Genomic DNA, 24,521 nt, shown 5'->3' with positions numbered 1-24,521 from the left:
CTAATGCCGCGGGTTCGTCCGTGGGTGAAACCCCGCGGCACAACAGCTAGTAATCCATAATTGTTGCTTGCTTACTATTTCTTAAACATTAGCTGAAATCAATTACAATCAAGTGCCAAAAAAGCCTTTATTTAATATAGGTACTGCTTTAAAATGGTAGTCAAAAGTCAAAACAAGCTAACTAGGGATTTAGGAAAACCAAGATGCAATAAATAAATAATAAGATGGAAGAATAAAAGTTTTACCTTCTAGGTGGTTAACTATTATGGATTTATAATTTATATATATTACTAGCGGTCCGCCCCGGCTTCGCCCGTGGTACATATGAAAAATAGATGTTGGCCGATTCTCAAGACTTACCCGATATGCACAGAAAATTTCATGAGAATCGGTCCACCCGTTTCGGAGGAGTATGCAGACTAACATTGTAACACGAGAATTTTATATATAAGAAGATTTAATGGTTGATTTGATAAATAATTTTATTGATTAATTTTGAAATTATTATTGGGATCATGGGTGGCAGAGGTAGTCAGGCGTCGCCACAGAACGGCCATATGTCTATAATTCGGTAGGTTCGAACGCGGACTCATTTTGTTTTTATTCTTTTCATTAATTTTATTCAAAGACATATATTTATAATCATTTTGTTTTATTTTTAATGCTATAGAACTAAAACTAAATAAGTAATAAAAAAAGGCATGATCAACTTCAAAATGAATTGAATTTTGTAGGTACTTAGGATAGGAAAAATACAGTTAAAATAAAAAACAGGATGAAATTCAAACATTTTGTATTTCAATGACAGTTTTAAATCAAAATTTTAGTTGTAAACAAAAAATTTAACAAGTTCTGCGTAAATAATTAGATTTGATTGGATAAAGCCACCGGGTTGGGTAAATAAATTTTACTTGAGAAAAATAATGACAATAATTTTATATAAAACAATATCAACAATATATCGCTACGTGTTACTTTTTCCAATCAGTGTACGCAGGATTACAATCTAGCATGTCTATCTTAACATTAGCTTAACATTTCATTCTTTCAGCAATATAAAAGTATTCAAACTGATCACAATATTATGGCAGTCCCATGGAACCCCATGCAACACTTAACCAACACAGTATAAGTCAATAACATATGACATCTCTACAGCCCTTCAGTGCCCAAAGTAAACGAAATCACGTCACAAGATATTTGCACAATTACACTCTGACCTTCCGTAAACTCCGCCAAATATACAACCACTATTTGATCGTCGTACATTCCTTTACATATTCGAGTGTTAGTACGCACGGGGACTAATATTCTAATGTATAAAGCAATGCAGTATTGCACCAAAACACGACATACAATATTTGACGAAGGCATCAATGTCACTTATTGTCCTTATAACTCTCATATAAAAAACTTAGATTGATTGAATCTTACTTAATGAGATGTGGTTTTTCCATCGTTGGTAAAAATGCAAAAACAATCACATATACAGACTAGTATCCGAAAACGCTATCGTAGTAAACAAAAATTTAATTTTATTGCTGGATAGGCCACGAACAAAAGGCAATCACACAAGCTCAATTTCATAACGGATTTCATAAATCCAAAAAAAAAATATTTATCTGTAGCAGTAATAAAGTATGTAGATCAGCACAACTATCTCAATATAATACGATTTTATCGACCGGGGACGGTCTCGGCGGCGGGCCGCCTCAACATAAACTCACAAAATACTCTACATCGATAAAAACTATTCAGTCGTTTTTATTTATTCATAAAAATATATCTTTAAAAGGCTCAAATAAAACTGTTACAGTTCTAAGTACCGTTCACAGTAGAATTGCGATCGGATCTATCACTGGTGGATATAACCATTGGCACAGTCTACATGCGACTCCACAGCCGTGCGACGGGTCGTGCGACCGGAGTGCGACTGGCGCGTCGCGTGTCGATTAGTTTCACGATGGATCGCGTCACGTGGCACGATGGATCGCGTCACGTGGCACGATGGATCGCAAGTCACTCGCTATCACATTGGACGTGTGCTCGATGGAATGTGACGGGCACAGCCGCGTCTCGCCGCATCGCTTCAACATTCGCCGAATACTGCGCACACTCGGCTTACAGGGTGAATTTGGATCAGACGCTCAGTATTGGCCATAAACTCGGTGATCTAGTATATTTTTAGTCTTTCATATTAACCAAAATGAGCGCTGACGGCCGCCCGGAGTCGGGCTAGTCGGTAATCTTGCGACGGTAGATACTCTACAGTTAAGATTCGCTCTAACAACGTAGCGATGTTGACGCATTTATTTATAGAACCCTAGCTTCACTATTCTGCTGCGTCATCACGGATAAAATTTTCTGTGTTCAAAATCAGTGTGTCCCATTCTATTTGTTTAGGCACAAGTCAGAAGATTAAAGGCACATGAACTTTATTTCAGGTACAGTTAGTTTTTCAACTGTTACATATTATGTATTGAATAATATTTCTATTTTCAATTCACCGTCTGCATAGAACAGTTTAAATCAATGAATATTTCGTCTTCATCTGTCCAGACACTAGTTATCATCAATGTTCAGTGAAGCTAGGGCGTCGCGGGAGCAGCTGGCTAGTACGACGGCTGACTGCTGGCTGACTGCTAGCGGCCAGCGGAAGGCGGCTAATGACAAGTGGCTAGCGGTTAGCAGCTGGCGGCTAGCGGCACATGGCCGATGGGTGGCGGCTAGCGGCTAGCAACTTGCAACTAGCTGGCGGATATCAGCCAGCGGGCCGCCGGTGTCCAGCGGCTGGCGTGTAGCAGCACGTGCCCGGTGGCTAGCCGGCAGCTAGCAGCACGTGCCCGGTGGCTAGCCGGCAGCTGGCGGCTAGTAGCCAGCACGCAGCCGGCGGCTAGTGCACGGGCAGCGGCTTGTCCTGCAGGCGGCGCCGCAGCAGCTGCGACTCGGTGGGCGGCGACAGCCCCAGCGGCGCGCAGTAGTCGCCGCTCACCGCCATAGTCTGCAGGGCCACACCTAGAAAGACAGACTTGTATCAAAATAATGTCCAAAATATTATTTGTATCATAACTAAAATGAAAAAAAATGTATGCGTGTACTAAAGTACACACGTAAGAAGTGAAACTTCTTTATGACCTTAAAAATGTCACGAGTATGGCGTAACGCAAAACTGTTACGCGTACGGCGTAATGCAAAAATGTCACACGTACGACGTACGGCGTAACGCAAAAATGTTACACTAAATTTTTGTCCAACCCCGATAAAGAAGTTTCACTTCAAAAAATTACAAAAATGAATGATAAAATTACAAGAAAGATCTCGACATTGTAAATTTAGTTTCTTGTAATAGGTACTTTTTTAGCAAAACTATTAATTAACAAGCTGTACTGCTTACTATAATAAGGACCTGACTTGACTGTAAACTAAACTTCAAAAGAAATGATTTTATATTGGACCCAATTAGGAAATTATCTTGATTATCTTTGTCAAAGTTTCATCCATACTTACTAATATTAATATTATAAATGCGAAAGTAACTCTGTCTGTCTGTCTGTTACTCAATCACGCCTTAACTACTGAACCAATTTGCATGAAATTTGGTATAGAGATATTTTGATACCCGAGAAAGGACATAGGCTACTTTTTATCCCGGGAAAATGGTGTAATCCCGGAAATCCCACGGGAACGGGAACTATGCGGGTTTTTCTTTGACTGCGCGGGCGAAGCCGCGGGCGGAAACCTAGTCTATAAAACTACTTTAATAAAGCCATCATTCACAACGCACCTGCCCGCTCAATTTCCTCGATGAGTCGATCTGGCTGGCACGACTTGGTGCAGCGCAGCGGCGGCCGCTCCATGTACGAGTAGTTCATCGAGAAGTGCTGCTGTATCACTCGGTTCACCGCCATCGCTGACTCCGCGAAGTTCGATAAGTTTCGCGCCGACATGTTCCTGTTGGACGGTTGTTGTTATTATTTATTATTTTTATTTAAAATAAATTATAACTAATAGGTATTTAATAATATAAACTAATTTGTGAAGTCGTTTCATGTAAAGAAGTAATTAACTGTGTACTAAAGATTTGACAGAGTGTGACTTTACACTCTCATTACTTGATATTGTGCATTGCCGTACCCTCGCGTCCGCGGTATAGTAACGGCTGGTTCTAAAGGCCGGTGCACATTCATGATATTGTGCGTTGTTGTATCTATATGTCCGCGGTTAAGGCTGGTGCACACTCACCGCTTGATGTTGAGCGGCGTCTGCAGCGGGCGGGCGGGCGCGGTGCGCGCGGCGCGCAGCCAGCCGTGCTGCAGCACGCGCTCGGCGCTCAGCCGGTGCGACGCCTCGCGCACCAGCAGCTGCCGGATCAGGTCCTTCGCCTCGTGCGATATGCCCGCCCACTCCTCGTCCGGGAATGTATATCTGCCCTCCTGTTGAAAAAACATAGCAATTATTATATGTTAAGATTTTCAGAGAAACTAAAATTATATCAATACATAGTATAAAGCAAAGTCGCTGTCGCTGTCTAACTGTTCCTATATTAAACAAAACGCAACGGGTTTGAACGCGTTTTCCTAGATAGAGTGATTATCGAGGAAGCTTTTAAATATAATTCATTCGATTTTAAACAAAGCGAGCAAAGCCGCGGGCAGAAAGCTAGTTAGAACTTAACTGCCACATGTTGCACCTGCATACACAGTACCTGTATAGAAGTGAAGAGCAGGTCCTGGCACGCGCGGCAGTTCTCGCCGCGCTCCCAGCCGCAGTCGGCGCCGCAGTTGGCGCGGAAGGGCGGGTAGCCGCACAGCAGGATGTACGCGATGACGCCCAGCGACCACAAGTCGCAGCGCTTGTCGTAGTGCGTCGCCGCGGAGCCCGCGAACAGCGACACCACCTCCGGCGCCATGAACTCCGCGCTGCCGACCTGTGACAACGGACAAAATTATTTAGATAATTTAGATGGTTGTGCATAATAATGTGTAAATCCTATGTTACTGTTTTACGTGAATGATACATAATATGTAACAACTGGTGATGAACCTTTTTAATAAATAAATAAATAAATAGATATGATAAATAACGCAGAATCTGAAGTGGAAAAATGTCATTGATAACTTGTTGAACTGGGAGATATTTTTTTAATGTAAGGATTGTTTGTTCATTTGTAGACGTTTTGTGATTATTTTAACAAAATATTATGTAAATTGATATAATTAATATAATAATATTAGTACTGACTGACTATTAATAGTAGTGAAAGAAATAAGTAGTAACTGACTGCCGAAATTAAGTTTAAACTTTTATTAAATCTGAATATAAATAAATGTAGTTAGAATAATATGTTTTAAAAAAAGCCTCCCACATTTACTGACAACAACTCTGTAAATTATTCATGAATCAATCTATTGTTAAATGACTGCTATCTCGCACAATTTGACCTCATTTGATATTTCAACCTTGATGCTTACTTATTCTTTACACAAACATTCTAGCTTTCGATGTTTTATCAACATTCTAAAATGTTTACAGAGATAATAAATAGCTCAACTTTGAACAAAAACTTTCAGCTTCTAACTGTATTGAATACAGTTTTGTAAACACAATTAACCGTCATATTTAATACTCTATTTTTTTAAATCATTTCATGTAATTATGTGTACAATATCGTGCTATAAACAAGTCAATTAATGTTTATATTCCATAATAAAATTATTCACTTATCATCATGATTAGCAGCTACCAAATATGAGTACGAATAATTTACCGAATTTAGCAATATGACACATGTTAGCTTTGAGGTTAAAAAGATATGTTGGGGTCGTTGGGGTTAAAAACACGATATTTCTTATGCGATAAAACTTTGTGAAAACAATTTTTTGTGCTTATTTCTACACTAGAACCATTTAGAAATTATACACGACATAGGAAATCCTAGTGCGAAGATAGGTAAGTAAATTTTCCAATTATAAATAAGTATGTTTTAATAACAGGGTTTTTGTAATATTTTTCTAAATAAGACAGTCACAAAGTGTGTGAACAGTCAGTATATGAAATAAACAGTGTTATAAATAGGTAATTGACAGTTTCTGAGTTCTATTTTTTCATTCATATGTTAAAAACTCACCGGTGTCATCAATTGAGGCGTGGCCAGCGGGCTAGCGAGGCTCGACGTGAAGCTTATCCCGCTGCCCAGATCGAAGTCGCATATCTTCACAGGGCAGAGCCTGTCCCGATACACGCACAGAATGTTCTCGGGCTTCAGGTCCCTGTGGGCCACGCCCTTGCCGTGGAGGAAGTGCAGTGCGTTCGCTATCTCCCGCACTATCTCCGCTGCTTGCGGCTCTGAGAAGAATTGGTGCTCCTGTATGCGCGATAGAAGCTGGCCGCCGTTGATCTGCAAGGAAGAATACATTTATAGATCTTGTAACTTATGGGATCGTTAGGTGGTCATAGCTTTGCTATATGTATTCAGATGCTGTAATATGTGGGTAAACTATATGGGTAGATTTATGTGTGTGGGTACCATTGTAACATTGTATTTTAAAGTGTAGCAAGTACATAATTATTTTATAAGTCACAAATACTTTATAAAAAAATATGGTGATTATAATTTATATTATTCAATTTCTTTTGTTTAAAAATTAACACATATGTAATTAAAGTTTTATTTATTCAAACACAATGTAAAATGTAACGCGAAAATTAAATACGTAATCGAGAATAATACATATAATTAATTTCCGTTAGTCTGACCTAAACTCGAAAATGACTCAGCTGATTTAAATATTTTTTTTGTTTTGTTCGATTAATTAATATTAAATCCAATTAAGCTGACGCCACGTTTACGCATTGACGCATACCTACTGATGTTATAAATGTAAGAACATCTAATTTATTGTCAACACTATTGCACAAAGAGGAAACTAGGAAACTACCTTGTATGGACAAGTAATTAATGATAATGCTCTTATATATCTATTATTATTATTATCAATAGATCTACTTGTGAACGACTGGCTAATGTAACAATTTCCATAAATGTTCTATATTAGAGATGTTTTTATTGATTCTTAGAATAAATGAATATTGAAATGTAATGTAGCCTTGGAATAGATATGTTTAAATTTCAATTCATTGTTTATCGTATACAGTTATCTAGTAATATTATGCTACCTACCTTGATCGAGAGACCTTAAACATCTTAGTTGCTAATACAGTATTCTTTTAAACATTTTCTTGAACAGAAATAAGGTTTCTTTGCCTTAAATTTAAAGTGTTGCTATCCACGTCATATAAATTATTTTTAGTAAGCAACGTTATCTGGTATGAACTGATAAATATTTACATTAAAAATAATATACAAGTAAATCATGAGATGATCGCGTAACCCTTACTTGCGCAAACGTTGACCTCTCTATCCAAACATTGATAAACCCATCAATTTAATCACAGCTCCTTCGTATCTACTTCCTTATCATAAAAAAATATTTACAAATATTTTCATCACAACTCGAACTGTTATTTTTAGCCGATTATTATTTTCCGCAGTCGGATGGCACTTTAGTTTCTTATAATACCTACTTCAATTAAAATATGTAGTACTTGCAAAATTGCATTTTATTGTGAGCATTTTTCAATTCAACAACCATAAACTAACAAACAAAAATATATAAAGTCATTGCCTTTTAATTTTAAATTTTTACTATGCAATTATGTATTTGTTTAGTGTTAAAAAAATATGTTCAATAGGTACCTGCATTCAAGCGTGCTGAGTATGAAAAATTGCAACATTGTAATATGACGCGGTGAATATCGATGCTCTGGTTACCAGAGGCCTTACAAGTTAAATCTGATGTATTCAATTTTAATGAGATTTACTTGTGTCGCCACTTAGCATGCTACCTTAATGCCACCCTTTAAACATGATAGGAATTCAACATTGGTTCCTGTTTGTGAAACTTAACCGATCCTGCATATAATTTTGGAAAACATTAACTGTACTCTGAATATATTTTGTATTACTTTGTAGTTTGTAGTCGAGCGTGGTTCTTTTGCCTTATTCAATTCGCTTAAATATCTATTATTTTTGTTTAACTGTTTGTTCTACTTGCGGTGTATATAGTTGTTACAATTACTTTTTTTTTCTATTAAGTAAATAATGTTTTGTTTCTTTATTTCTTTTGTTTTTTCAAAGTATCTCAATTACTGAATTATTTAATGCACAAGTGAATTTAATTAATTAACACTTTCATTTTCATGCATTTAATTTAAATCACATTCTAGAATATTGTTACACTATCCGCAACGTAGCTGACGTCAACAAACGACAGACGACACAATCAATACATCTTTATCGACAAATATCATTGTCATCGAATTTCTTATAATCCAATCTACTTTCCAACAAATAATACGTATACAAATATTATTGTTTTGTTGTATTTTCCCGATAAAGAATATTCGTCATTCGATTACCTGCATTATGTATGATCGATTGTTGTTTATATTGTTTATCTGTTTACAAATGATTTACAATAGCCCCAATGCGATAATAATGTTTCCGTTCATTCACATATCCTATCACTAAGCTAACTGAAAACTGCAAGGTGTTTTTTTTTATTACTATATGGAACAACTAACTTGTAAGAAGTATCAAAAGAAAGATCTGATTTAATACTATATGGAACAGCTTAACTATAAGGAACTGCTTGACTTGCGCGCCTAGTAAGCGAAGATGTGGTAAGGTATTTGTTAATATTTCAGTTTTATAACTCAGTTTAAAATAATAGTTTAAAAACTAAAAAACACACTTTTTATAGAAAACCGAACTAAAAAATAGAAAATTTTATCAAATTAGTGCATTGTCATCGGTCCTCAATAAATCTACAAAGTTTGAACGAAATCTGGCCGTTTAAAGTGGGTCAAAATCGCGCCCAAAGAAGTCGGTTACAAACATACAGGTGAAGCTAATATAAAGCGTGTAATAAAAAAAATCACTACGGTATACGACACTCACCTTTTCAAAGACAAGATAGAACTTGTCGGTGTCTTCAAAGAATTCAATGAGCTGGATTATATTCGGATGGCCCTGACAGTAGTGGAAGGTCTCCACCTCGCGGAAGACCCGGGCGCGGGCGTGCCCCGGCACCTTGTCGATGATCTTGACGGCGAACTCCTGGCCCGTGTAGATGTTCACGCATGTCTGTACCGAGGCGTACGCGCCTTCGCCGAGCACCTCGCCGGTTAACTTGTACAAGTCTAAAAAGGAATTATATAAATGAATATGTGTGGAATATGCTACAATCTACAGAGGAATACGGGACACTAGCAGATGTCTTCGGCGTAAAAGCTGTATAGGATGTTATTCAATCGTGTAGTTTCCTGCTGATTTTCGAGCTTATGAGTTAAGCTGTTACAAAGGATTTGATTTCTTGTGTCTCTTTTCACCAGGTTAAGAACATCCAAAAAGAAGTGGTGAATATATTTGGTGCGTTGGAATTGATTCAGTTTTTATCAATCCTGACGCACCAAATATCCTTGAATAAGTCGATTTTAATTTAGTTCATAACATTATGTAAGTACGTACATGAAAGGGCAGTCTTTCATTTAAGTACAGTAATAAATAAAGGGGAATTAAACGGCTTCAACAAAGGGTAGCCATTAGATAGTTAGGGTGGAATATAAAACGGTACTATAGCAATCTGAATTCTACTTGCTTTGGACTTTTGTTTGATTAATATGTAAATTTAGTTCGTCGACGTTTTCGCTTCGTCAGAGCTAGCGTGATGTTTATGGATTAGTGCCAATTGTTCATATAATTCAATTAAGTTGGCCTCCGATCCAAAGATTGTTTTCATATAATTATTTACTGTTTAAGAAACGTCTTTGACGACTTTCCTTTGTGACAACAATAGTGTCCATAAATACAATTAATTTCTACAAAAATAAAACGAAACATATTTTTTTATTGATGTTTTGTAAAGAACTATATCATCATATAACAAAGCCAAAGTTCCATTATATGACAATGATATAAATTGTGTACATAATCCGCGGCACAAATAAAGTTAACCTTGAACGTATGAAAACATTTCAATTAAGGCGGGTAGCTGTAAAACAAAGATTTTATTGCCATTGTTATCACATTGCAACGCCCGTGACCCTTTCAAATGAACTTGCTTCTTGAGTACATTGTGTCGCTTTTGGACTAAAAATATTACGTAAAAGTTCAATCAAATTTCCAAAAACTGCGAACCGTATAAAACCCCGACCGAAGTTTATAGTGTTTGTTGTTCCAAATCCAAATATAACTTAGTTTATTTTTGAACGTGGCTGAGGCGTTTACATGAACAACCTTATACAAAAAATCGATTTCAATAAGGAACACGGATTAAGTAAACCAGTAAAACCGCGACAGGAATCATGGTTAAAATTATATGTTTGAGCATTTGAGCAAATCTTATTTTCCGTTTGCATATACATATATATAAGGTTCATTTTTAGCAATGATTCATTATTTACACACAAGTTATGAGCTTAACTTGACATTCATTCAAGTTATTTGTATATCCTAGAATTTGCAGCACATCGTAATAAATATGTAATGCCAATTCGAGAAGATTATTATTTAATTGTATTATTTCCCGACATATTAACACTTCGAGGATATCAATAAATAATAAATATTAAATACGGATAAATATGATTGTATTTTATACTTTATCATATTTAAATACATATATTTACTGCCTATTCTATCTTAAAATCTTGCAGAACTACTCAAATGATTATTTATTATTTCCAAACCCTGGAGACAATGATCACACAAGCATTTACTACCCTAATACCACACGTATTATCTATTTTTGCATCCTACATCTACCTACACACAAAGATGCTCTAAGACCAACACATATAAGGCCCGTATAACCTTGTATCCACGATGTAGCCAGTCACCACGCTACCAACTATATAACATAGGGACTAGTTTCACATGCACATACCTTGGAAACATGATGTGACCACCGAGCTGCCGGAGCGCTTCTTCCTGCGGCGTTTCCTGCGCGCCTCTTCCTTGCGGCGCTGCAGCTCCTCGCTGTCGGGGATCGGCACCGGCGCTGACGCCTCCGGGCCCCTCACAACCTCCTCCGTCTCGCGCTCGCTGCCTGACTGACTGCTGCCGCGACCCACGCCTGGAGCAAAGGAAACATAACATTAGTTTCTTCAACCACAGATTACTAAATACTTAAATAATTACTGCGTAACAACTATAATTAGCTTAAAATTGCGAGTTGTAAGATTGTATCCATGTATGTTTTTTTATTCTTTGTCGCAAAAACAGCTGTTTGGATTTGTATGTAATTTGTAGAGAATTAGATTATAGTTTGGATAAGGACAAACGAAGAACTTATTCGAGGGTTATTAATGAATTGTTTTTGTTTATTTTCTTTTGCATGTTTACTCTAGCTTACTACTGTTAGGATACAGGAGACGAAGAAAACGCGTAATTATGAACAAGAAAGAGCTTTAATTAGCAGCGAGTGATTACAAACATTCAATGAAAACAATGGCAACACGAACAATGAGTATATAAATAAAGACGCTTCTTTATATATATCGCTATATAAGACTATTTGTAACGAATTTCGAACTCGTAAATTGTTTGTTTTGTTTCTTGTAATTCTGGTTCTATTCATCTAACCAATTATATAGGTATGGCGTTTGAAATTCGATCAAGGGAACACCTCACCCGATGCTTATGTTCCTACACAAACTTCAAACACGGATAACAAACTTTCGAAATTGTATATGGCATTCTGTAAGGTTAAATCGATTACAGGAAAGATAAATCTCATGCTTAATTTTGGTAAATTGAAACTAGCCAGTAAATCCATAAAACAAAAATAGAAGACCTTATTGAAACTTTGAACGAGGTCGATAAAAATTTATAGTAGCCGTATAAACATTTATGTAAAAATAAAACACGAACGCTGAAATAGACATTGAACACATTGGTTGAATATTATAAGACTTTTATAGAATTTTAGTTGAAAATCTAGGTTGGTACAACTACACCACAAAAGTTATTGTTTTACTGGACCACAAACAAACTTAATTAAGAACACGTCCTTTTACCGCAAATAGACTGTTATGCTATTATCTGCTTTTCTTGGTAAACGTGCACTGTCTATGCAATCACGCGACTGCAGATATAATCCAATTGCAATAGTTATGGAATTAAACGATTAACGACGGAGTGGTGAGCAGATGTTTTCATGTGCCCCTTACCACACTACGCATTTACCGATTTAGAACATAAAGTGTCTTTATACTCTTTACTTTTTAGTTTTAATTAACTGTTACTGGCGACGCGGACGTCGCGTCAGCACAATAGTGAGATATAATCGCGAGTCACAGTCTATTTGTTTGTCATTTGGCATAGGAGTAGACTTTTAACATAATTGCCATCTAAACTTTCGTCCAACTTTCACCGTTTTCACAAATCTTGGAAACTTAAGAATTTTTACAAACTCGTATCCCTAAAAATTCATTATCAACGTAGACCATTTAAAACAAAATCAAACCAATACATAAACATGTTAACAGTTTAATTATGAAATTCTCATTGAATAAGCCTAGAATGCGCATACTTTCAATGCAGTTCGTGTTAATGTCCACGATGTAAATTGTAACATGATTGTCATTATGAACTCCCAGTAAATTATGCGCGGTAATAAGCAAACCTGTTACCACAGTATTACCATTATTTCCTACAGTAAGGAATCGCCTTTGATGTCGCGCGATGCCGCCGCCAGCGTAGGTAATTACGCTGCAACACGAAAATACGCTAGGGTTGCAACAAATGGGAAATAAAACAATTGTGATTATTAATATTATGATGAAATCTTTATTCATATGTACATTCAAAATAATTGCGATTATTAAATCTGATGTAATTATTTGTTCATAAATATATAATTACAGATATTGCACTGCTAAATATTATTTACGTGGACACTTTATTTTTGGATGTTCTTAATTGTATATTATAACATTTAACTAAGTAATGCATTCGCATTGGGATGTACAATCTGATTAGAAAATAATGAGGACAGCATATACATAGCTTTGATTTTAATTCAACAGATACAATTAATACAATCTTTCTGAAATATTGTTTCCTTCTGGGATTTCAATGTAGATTTACATCCGTAAACCGAACAGTTTGTGCGCGCCATAATAGAATATGTAAGTACCTATGTATAATAAAATTATTACACAAAAAATACGACTGCGTCATCCTTTCGCGCTAGGTAAAGCAAACTAAGCGTGTTTGCTTTACGCGGCCCGCGTCGCCCGACCCCCGCCAGTTCCCCTCCGTTTCTCTGCACAAGTATATTCGTCGCACTACTGTAGGAAATAATGGTAATACTGTGCTGTTACCATTTCAAATCGCACAGCCATAGTTCGCAGCCATTTTATCATCGGTACATGTTTAGGGTTACGTGTATCGAAAACAATAAGTGTCGATAGCAGGGCCCTGACAGCCTAGTTTCAAAATGGCTAGTTGTGGCGCTGCATTACTTCCTGTACTTTTTTTTTTGTTTCTACTTGTTTCCGGCTACGGCGCCATTTTGAGAAGCCATGTTATGACAATTGACATTTATTTGAATGAAACGACCATTGTGTCTATAATTTAATTATTTTTTTCTCGATTTTCACAATATAATAGACTAGTGTTCTACTGTAAAGAAGTGCTAAATTTGCTATGGGACTATTAAAGTGCTGTGTCGGTGGTGGCACCGCAACCAATGCGACGAATCGGCTTTTTTGTTTTCCGCAGAATGATTATTTGAGGAACCTGTGGATGTCCTTTCTGGTGCCCACTAATTCCTCCCTCATCGGATTGTCGAAAGATCAACTTCGACACAAACGCGTTTGTGAGAAACACTTCGATAGATATCAGTTCGATGAAGAAGGCAAGAGGCTTAGGCATTCATACCCATGCCTATTTACGGATGACGAAATACGCGCACGGCGTGCCCCTGTCTTCCAGTGAAACTGGTGAGTTCTACCTGGAGCTATAAATAACATGATTAAAAATTATGTAAATAGCTGATATTTGGTAAGACAGGTTTCATGGCTCCAAACAAATACTTTGACATACTTTACATTCCTTCTATTTGTGTTTGAATTATATTTTTAAATGTTACATATGTATTTACTTGTTACAGTACAAAATGCTCTGAGTGATCACAATTATCACAAAATGGAATCAGATGAGAATGAAAATATTACAGATAATATGTTGGTCATTGGAAGGGCAGGTATGTATTATGCACTCAAATTTTTATTTAAGCTATCCTATAATATGGTATTATATTTAACATAAATTATAATATAGTAATCAGGATAGGATTTTATAAGTTACGAGCTGTGCTCCACGGTTTCACCCGCGTGGCTCCGCTCCTTTTGGTCTTAGCATGGTGATATATAGCCTATATCTTCCTCGATGAATAGGCTATCTAACACCGAAAGAATTTTTCAAATTGGACCAGTAGTTCCTGAGATTAGCGTGTTCAAACAAACAAACAAACTCTTTAGCTTTATAATATTAGTATAATAATATATAGTATAGATTTATATAAGTTCTTTGGTTTTAGGTGATGATTATCATGAACATCCATCATGCATTCCAGCTATTCCAGTTGTTACGAAAAGACCTACAGGTATGTGATTTATGATAGTTTATAGGTTGATAAATCCATGTTTGTAAATTTTAGTAAGTTTTTTATTCATGTTCTCAGATTTTACTTTAAAGCTGTTTTTAAGAGAATTCCATTAGCTGTTATTAGATTCAAAGTTTCATATGTATGTAATGTTTGTAGGTACTTTATATTTAAAAGTAATTGTTTTGTTACCGATTTACAGATATGGCAGACCAAACTTCATGTTCCTTAAGCAAAGAAATAGAATTTCATACTCTTTGTGAAGATGCAGGTTAGTATTTGGTTTTATTTACTGGTTAACTTTGATTTTATTAGTGCAGATTGCAAGAGACATGGGATTTAGAAAAAGGTTTTTTTTTAAGGTTGACAGATGCTAAAAAATGTGGTGTTCATAAATTATATACTAACACATGTAGGATCACACAATATGTATAGTGTGCACTTGCACTATCTTTAAGTTTGTGGTTACTTAGATATGTTTATTGTATGTGACTTATCAATCTCACAGTTAAACTGCCATTGTTTAAATCTGGGGCTTATAACATTTGAATAGGAACTGTGGAATTGTCTTTGTATGGATGGGCTCACTACAAATACTAAAATAACTTTTATTTTCAGGAAATATATTAACTGAACCCACAGTAGAAGAAAAAACTACTCATGAAAATAAGAGTATCATACAAAAGCGTAAAGGTAATTTATTATTAGTAATATAATGTACATTACAAGTGCTTTTCACATCTCTTTCAGTGATAAAATTATTATTATTAACCACACCACCACAATGAATCATCAAAATAAATTGTAACATAAATTTTGTTTTCAGATTTTATGAAAAAAAATTGCCCAAAGAAAAGAAAATTTATGAAGCAAATAACCAAAATAACTGCTGATAGTTTGGGTAAAACAACCACACAAAATCTTAAACAGGCTGCTGCCTATGGAAATAATGAAGTATTGTAACTAAATTACTATTTTAAAAAATAGTAATTTAGTTTATCCAAGTTCCAAACTTCTAGTGTTGTACAGGGAAGCAAGTTGTATAATACATAATTATTTAAACGATAACTGTATCCAAAACAAAATTGGGGCAAATATAAGAGAAAAAATTCAAGATTTGGAGTTTTCCTGGTTAGGGTGTCAGAAAACACACAATATGTGTTTAAAAAAAATGTTTTTAACATATATTGCTAGGGTTCATGTCCATAACTGGAGCAATATTATAAATAAAATTTTAAATAGAGGAGAGATATGTGCAAAAAATGGCAGGAATCCATAGAATTGCTTTAATGAAATATAAAACAAATAAATTAAGAAAAAGAGCATTAAATAAATAAACATTGAAAACGAAATCTGTTTTATTTTTAATACCTATTCGCAATAATAACGCTTGGAGCTTACTTAATATCTAGTACTTAATCTGTGCTAGTACGTAGTATTTTTATCGATACAATGGGCACCTCACTAAAGTATCGATAGTCAGATATAGATATCGAACTGGTAGGCAACACTACTTATTACTGTCAAAATTGATAAGGCTACAGCAGCGCCACAACTGGCCAACTGAAACTATGGAAAACATCACTGTCGCATCTGTTACGTAGTAACTAATACTTAATCTGTGGTCGATAGCTCTCACCGCTTTCTGCGTTGGGCCATTGTTTTTGTGGTTTCACCGTGTACGAGTTGGAATATTAAATCCCTGTATTTATTTCCAAACCATTCTCGTCATATTGTAACGAGTATCTGCCCTGTTGTGTAAAACTTTCATTTTAAAACTTGAAACACAATACATTATTATTTGTGCGTTATATTACGAAATGATTCACTGTTTAAAAAGTATATTTTATGATGCTCGGAAAAAACAAATAACTGTTTTCAGTCTAATATTAACGTCTAATATTAACGTTGACGATCCCGACCTAAGCTATATTACATGACGGGATAATTTTCTCTCGTGTGTTATACACAAAGCGCCACGACATCTGTTAAAACAGATGTTTACAATTTTCAGCCTGATTTCATCGTTCCCTCGAACAATTAGCTATTTGTATCAACGAGTAGCGGCCGTCACAAATGATAATATTCTGATACGTGACTGCAGCTGAGTTGGCAAACAAAGCCGGTTCAACGACCCATAGCCGCGCCCACCGCTGCGTATGCGCCGAGCGCCTACCTACGTTACGCGTTCACTCGACTGCAGGGCCATAGTCATAGATTCTAATTTCAAGCAAACACGTCTCAATGTTAGACGTGTACCCTTTAAATAATAAACATCGTCATTAAGTTCTCTATTTAACATGTTTATGAGTGTTTCAATCAAATTAGATACAAGTTTTGTAAATAATATGAGAAAGTATCAAAGAAATCAAAAAGCAGATCATATCTTGTACTGAGCGACGACGTACGTACTCTTCAAGATTTCTACATACAAAAGTATTGAATTACTTACTTTTATTTTATACGTATAAATCCAAAAACCTCTACAAGAATTAACGACATGCATCACCTACTAGCTGTCTTTGTTTCAAAAGAAGATACGGGCTTGAATAACAATGAACGCATATGCTTTATTTCGTGTAAAAGGTACAACATAACAAAAGATATAAACTTATAATGATTCAAAAGCAATGCAAACTGTGAAGCTATTACTGCTTTGTAGAAAACAATGTTATTCATATAGGTATTAACAATTACCAAAATGCGCTTTCATGAACGTTGGTTTAAATGGAAAAAGGTTTGATAACAATGAAACAATAGTTTTCTATACAATATTACTTTAAATATTATTCATAGAAAAAAATTGAAACATTGATTAAATCGTTAATCAATTACTAGTTCACTTTAACACAACACAAGTCTTGTAATAGAACATTAAGGCCGTTGCGTGACTTTTAATAATTTAGTCCCATTTACCATTAATTTTATGTGATAAGCGAATAATTAGGTATGCCAATATTGTATCGATAGTATTTATGCCTCGTGTTGTATTTACTAACAATGCTGTTTTACTTGCTTTGACTCAAAGGACACATTCCTTTACCGTTTTGAACTTATTAAATAGTATAAACAAATATGAATAACACTTTTGGTTGTATGATGTAATTGTAACTCATAAGGGGCGCGACCTAATCAAATCTTTTTAAATTAGTTTTATGCTTTGGCACAGGTTATTTATATCACTATTCCTCTTTATGTCTTAGGACTTTTTATATCAATTTAATAACCAAACTTTGTATAGGTATATTAGTTCTCGAACTTCGAACATCAACTAAAACTTGTATGTTTTGTCCTTAACTACAAAATTATTGCAATAATATCCGCAGTTAGTATAAAGTTTCGTGCTTCAAACTTTGGTATGAGCACATGTTGTCAAAACAGACTCGAAATTTAATCGCTAATTACAACTGACCTCGCTACGGGCCTCCCTGGTCATCGATAACACATGACGTAACCGTCAAACAACTATGGTCTCTAGACGAATAAAAAACAGGCGAAATTAGCATAAAACCATTGGTCGCTGTAATTCATACAAAACAGGATACATATAATAGCAAACGCGCAATAAAATCGCGATTGTCACAATCAGGCGTAGGCACGCCCACTTACAGTCACCCATTTCAATGTGCTTCCTGTTTACAAGTATATCTACTTAGTTAATATACCAATAGATCTATTTGTGGACTGAATTAATTAGCCAACAATTGTTATTGTTCCTATACGATTCAATTTACTTTCTTTAGTATACATAACGCAAAAAATACAATTAAGGTGATGAGCATTAAGCATCGTAGCTTTTTGCTTCCTGTCTAAAAATAATACGTTTGTACTTTCAGAGTACATGTATCTATTAATGTTTCTTGAAATCTTTTACTATTCGTATTAATCCGCAATATTCATGTTTAGGGTATAAAACTATTAGCTTCCGTCCTATTCTCAGACATGATATAACCATATCAATCTAATACTTCTTAGTGGAATCAGGAAATTCGTGTTAACTATGCGTCAGGCTAGAACAAAATCTAAAAACGTCACTCTGCGTGATACAGAAACCCAGTTCTTATCTCGTTAAGAACACCACCCACGTATCACCTTGGGAATATTTAACGATTTTACTCGCGAAATCTTCGGTCAATGTATTATCGTAGAGTCGGACAGTGAATAATGAAAATAGAGTAGATCACAAAGAATTTTGAAACATTAAAACATTAAATGTATGGTACAAATCATAATAAAAATATCTAAAATTACACACATGAGCTATTTCGGATATTTTAAAAGGTGAGCAAAATGGTGGTATTTGTCACAATTTGTTTTACATCAAATATTTGCAATATGTGATATAAAAGATAAAGTACTTAATCACCTGGAGACTTATCTCGCCGAATGAGGTCAATCAAGATTATTGGTGTCAAACGCATGAGATAGTTTGCCAAAAATTCTTTAAATTTCTATAGATGCGGGTATCAATAATACGTGCTAAATTATTTCATTTACGCTTTGTATTTCTTGGGGCTTTATGAATGTTATATCGACTAGAAATTGGAATATTGTAAATGATTATGTTATACTGATTATAAGATCAACATATCACAATTTCCGATAGTCATTAATCTCTCGTACAAACCCCACAATCAAGACATTGAAGTTATTTATCGGAGACATAAAATATCTAGGTTTAATGGGGAAGAGAATGATTACTTTCACATCAAATGCCAAGAACATAACAGAGGTCAAGTGTTTTGCAACTCTTACTATCACAATATTATGGTTGCATGACTGATGACTCTAATAATAAATAATAATAGTACTAAATAATATGTTATGGTACAAATAATAGTAATTTATGTTTCTTTTAGATTATTAGTTCGCTAATTTAGCAAGAATTATTTCCATTGGTTTGGTTTCACTGTGCGAATTAGTCTAAGATTCACTATTGACCAGATAAAGTATTACATTATACTATTTTGTCTGGTCAAGAGTGAATACTCAGCGTGAATACTCAGGTCTATCTAAAACACATAATGCCTCACATGTCCACCGCGTGATAGTTATGTACGACTGTAAGCTCACCACGTGGCGTTTGATTACGTAAAAACTACACCAATAATTACAAAACATGTCTGCCTAAATAAAACCTAAATCTATCGAGACTGAACTACTCTAAATTTTACCCAAATATTTTTTGAATTGTACATCAACTTTGTAATGAGAAAATTTTCCCAATTTAGTGCAATCAAATTACTTATTTATTTGAATGGAGTATCTATAGTAGATACTTTTACTTGCAAAATAATTTTTATAAATTATTAATTTGCTTACGACAAGGTATTTCGCCCTGGCAACGGCGTACTGATTTCTACTTTCTAATCTCACTTTAATGCATTGAACTGTAGCTATTGCACAGTACCAACCTTACATTTTTCTTTAGTTTCAATTTTATTGACACAATAAAAATCCGATTAAATATAATTGTTCTTATACCACAAAACAATTTAAACACAGTCTAACTTTAAACCAGGGATCTGTAATAACTCCCCGGAATCACAGACACAATAGAAAATCTATTGTGTCGTGCTCGTGGACCGATCGGGCCGTTCGGGGCTCAATGGGTTAAAGAAAACCAGCTCTTAAAGTTAAACCCTGTCTTAAGTTTTTTGTGGTAAGACGGTATATGTATATTTTAAACCTAAAAATAAAATGCTACAGACTTCAAGAGAGTCCTTTCAAATAAGATATTTTCTCCTTAAACAATGAAGTTATGGTAAAATTCTAAATATAGGTGTAAAGAAAGAACAACGAATTTATGTGTGCCCGGGCTAAGGTACAGATATAGGTAGTCTATGCTTTGTAGTTTGTGCTTTTCTGTTATGTAACCTGTTCAAAGAATACATGTGCCGTTTAACAAGAACGATTTGAGTTGACAGTTGACACTAATATTTGCGTTTACGCAGATCATATTGTACAGCAGTAACTCTGTGGGTAGTTAACGACAAACGTTGTCAAACATTTTGCCAACTAGGTCTGGCACCAAATAACAAACAGATGTTAAAAGTTTAACGTCCTTTCTCGCTTTTGGGGCACCCTTAAACTATTTTTTCACTCCAGTAGCGTATCTGTTAATACTGTTCACTACGAAGATATAATATGTTTTTGTTTGAACAACTACATAGCACCTACATAGAGCAATTCAATAAAGAAAAACGCAGTTTGTAATAACTAATAAGTATAACCTGCATTGCCTATATTTAGATGAACATATACCTGTATCGTTGAAGCAACTGCTTACAGTTGGTATGCAAATACTACTTCGCACGAGAATCGATTTACAAAGGGGTAGAAACTAGCGAGGGGGTGGGCTTATTACTATAGCCAGCTGTAGATTTCGTAACGGTCAAGGTTGCTCATTAATTTAATTGTAGTTTCAGTTTATTTCACATGTGAATTGCATCCAAAGTAAACTAACAAGTAACTTGTAATTTTTAATAATATTTGGATGTTTATGCTATTTTATAAACACGATCTTCGCAGTTAAAGTTAACAGTATCAGAATTTTAAACAATATCCAATAATTCAGACTTTTGCAAAACCTCGTTCAAAAGATAAAAATAAACCACGTGATCTTTTATATTCCCGTAGGTACATACTACATTATCACAGACTTGATAAACGGCTCATTTGTGTTCAAACGCTTAGCTTTGCATTGTAAATAGGCGCTTTTATAGACAGTATGTAGCAGTCTGTAAGTATGTGCCACGTATGTACTTATATATATTATAGCTATGTTTACACAAGCTTAGTGCGCAGTTTGGTGTTAGGTGACCTTGACAATGAACGGGGCGTCGCGCTCCAGCGGCCATGTTGGAATTAAATGGTGAGAATAATGAAATTGCATAAAATTAACCGACTCGACATTGCAAATCAACGTTCCATTGCTAGAAAACACGTTAAAACTACGCGTTTTTATCGAAACCTGATAAAACAGAAACATTAAAGTTGATAATTTATGAACTTATTTAAAACAGCAGCGTAATAAAAATTAAAAACTTCTACGTAGGTATATATTAAATTTTAATAACACATGATAAATGAAATTTGAGTATTGTGGTAAACTCATTTAGCAATATTTACATTTTGTATTTATAAACACATGCACAGTCGTTTCAAAATATCAACGTTACGAAATCGGTCAACGTCCGCAGTCCGCACTAACGTGAACTTTGTTATTTTAAATTGTATCAAATTCAGTTGTATTCGACAAGATATCCGTTCATCATGATACTTATATGGTCAATCATTGTATACCTACTTAAATTGATAATTTGCAGTAGGAACTACTACATATAGGTATATCTCTTAAATTGATATAGGTAGGTACCTACCTATATCAATTTAGAGAACACAAATCTCTACAAATCTAACAATTTGTTTACCGAATAGGTATGTACCTGTGAACCTACAAAATAAAAATTTAGGTAGGTAAGTATAGCTAATAGGCGTATTGATCTCATTGAAGATAACTAGCAGAAAATATTATAAATTTGCAACTAAATATGATTGATTTATTTTATTTAGTTAGTACCATTTGCATTAGAGCAACGGATAATAATTATCATGAACATAAAAACAACTTTTTATTACATAAGACGATATTTATTTAGTCTTTATAAGACTCCGGCACGCTTTATGACTCACGACTAGTAGGTAATATCCATAACTGGCCACGAAAGCTCATTTCAAGGATTTCTAAATAGAACTGCAATAAGATTTGCGTCACTGTAACGTTGCATGCAATTTTCAGTGCCTGTGGTCAGGTTTACAACCTTTAACTACACAAGTGATAACTGCGTTAAAAACAACCGACTTCAAACTTGCACTTGCAACATTTACAAATACAGACAAAAATGCCTATAAAATAAAAACTACTGGGCCTATCCGAATAAAATTTTTATGGGACCAATCGACACCATCCCGCATCAAACAAAAAAAGAATCACGTAAATCGGTTCAGAAACCTCGGAGTAATCGGTGTACATACATAAAAAAAAAACATACCGGCCGAATTGATAACCTCCTCCTTTTTTTTGAAGTCGGTTAAAAATACATTATTATCCCACGTGTGAACCATATTCAAACCATTTGAATACACGAAATCCCATAAAAATAAGATTGTTACTGGGTATGTTTTAAATACAAAAATTTTGGAATTACTGCAGTCTTTCTTATCAATGATCATCAAATACATGCTGATAAGATATAAACCAAATGACTACAAAACAACGCTCTCCAACGCTATTTCAAATAGTCAAATACACACATATTACAATAAATACAACAATTCTACGAATAAAGTGTTTATAAATAGGCAATTTAAAAGCACCAATCTAAAAGATGACGCCAGCTACTACGCGTTAGTCAAAGATCGGAAACCGGTCGAAATTATGCAAAGTAAGAGATTGTACAAGTTTATAAATAACTTTTTTTACATGTATGATTATTTTTCTTATAAGATAAAAAAATCGTTCGACAAAATATGCAGCGGGTAGAATGAAATTACAACAATCGAAAACAAACATAAAAATCCCGTAGTGCGGAAACAAATTAAAGCATAAAGAAATAATTCATTAAACTTACCGCTATCTACACTTTCTTCTGAGATCTTTTTCACCATTTTGATATTGATATTTTCCTGAATATACAACGACAACAAAATTATCGAGTAGGTGGTACTACTCTTGAAAAGCCGCTTTCAAACTTGTGCGGCCGCCTTCTCGACGAGAAATCGGAACGGCGCTTTGTTGAAGATAATGGAAAATAAAGGCCGAAACTAAAAAGTTGATAAAGCACCACCGTCGAGAAGGATTTACGGAAAACGTGCCGGAAGGTATAAACAAACACTGTTAGAAGGCGGAATTAAAAATTACTGGTGTCGTTAGCGCTCCATCCTACACACGCCCGCCCGTTCGATGTTCTGAAATCCAACTGAAGAATCGCCGGTTCGGCGGTTCGGTTCGACATCGGCAGATCGCGGCGTACATCGCATTACCCCTTGCCCCACGCTCTTTCCCCCGCGAGTGCGTTGTTGTGGTTCTAGAGCCGCGCATGCGTACTCGCTCACACCGCTGACGTGTTTACATTTTTTGTCGTTAATTTTTTCGTTGTTATGCCATGAAGATGTGTGGCGTGGTATGGCTCAGATTCCCATACATACAAACATTATTATATCATCAACTTTAGGATACTCAATATAAATAGGTATTCATTTTTTGGTATACCTACCTACTAATTATAGAAATCGTAACACGTCATGCATGTATTAAGTACATATTAAAACATAATACCTACCTAGGTAGGTAATATTATTATTTTCAGCTATTCATGTTGCATTATGGTTGCATTGCATCATCTTTGTTGGATTATAAATTATTCTTTTTACATGTAGCATACAAAATGATATTTTGAAGATTATGGAGAATCGTAAGACACATATAGACGGCAAATTTTATCTTATCTAGGTATAAATAATAAAACTATAAATGATAGGTAAACTCTTACGCTAGCTCTTCACTCTCGTCGAGGTTAGGCGAGGGAGCGCGAGCACAAGAGTGTAGTCGGAGCCCTCGCGTCACATCGCCGTGCCTCGTCTCGCCTCGTCTGGTCTCCGTCTGGAGTCGGTTTTTGGGCGCGAGTCAAAGGACGCGAGGCGCGAGAGCAGACGAGGCGAGGTGCGGCGTCCACATTCTCGCGTTCAGTCAATCAGTATATAGATGTTATATCATGCATAGATTTT

General features: G+C 35.3%; 2 protein-coding genes across 3 annotated transcripts; one reads left to right on the top strand and one right to left on the bottom strand.

Moving 5' to 3' along the window:
* Positions 1-776: 776 nt before the first annotated feature.
* On the bottom strand, positions 777-23,732 carry Lk6 (MAPK interacting serine/threonine Lk6 kinase). The gene is made up of 8 exons (XM_089701194.1): positions 23,366-23,732; positions 11,007-11,195; positions 9,020-9,261; positions 6,128-6,397; positions 4,706-4,927; positions 4,243-4,433; positions 3,785-3,951; positions 777-3,015 (listed from the first exon to the last, which is right to left on the bottom strand). Exons 1-8 carry the CDS (start codon positions 23,400-23,402, stop codon positions 2,894-2,896), a joined length of 1,440 nt encoding a protein of 479 aa, XP_089557320.1. The 5' UTR covers positions 23,403-23,732; the 3' UTR covers positions 777-2,893.
* LOC149484846 (uncharacterized) lies at positions 13,551-16,084 on the top strand. 2 transcript variants are annotated; one of them, XM_089701231.1, is made up of 6 exons: positions 13,551-14,067; positions 14,238-14,330; positions 14,667-14,732; positions 14,935-15,003; positions 15,351-15,425; positions 15,559-16,084. In XM_089701231.1, exons 1-6 carry the CDS (start codon positions 13,974-13,976, stop codon positions 15,693-15,695), a joined length of 534 nt encoding a protein of 177 aa, XP_089557357.1. In that variant the 5' UTR covers positions 13,551-13,973; the 3' UTR covers positions 15,696-16,084. The 2 variants fall into 2 exon arrangements, with proteins under 2 accessions (XP_089557357.1, XP_089557358.1); XM_089701232.1 differs by lacking the exon at positions 15,351-15,425.
* Positions 23,733-24,521: the final 789 nt, after the last annotated feature.

The sequence above is a fragment of the Colias philodice genome, chromosome 11 (genome assembly GCF_061535455.1).
Source record: "Colias philodice isolate Cphi_HAF_F1 chromosome 11, ilColPhil1 Martin Lab GWU primary, whole genome shotgun sequence".
Classification (NCBI taxonomy): Eukaryota; Metazoa; Arthropoda; class Insecta; order Lepidoptera; family Pieridae; genus Colias; species Colias philodice.
Note: the sequence above shows the minus strand (reverse complement) of the source record. Positions and strands in the feature narration are given on the sequence as shown.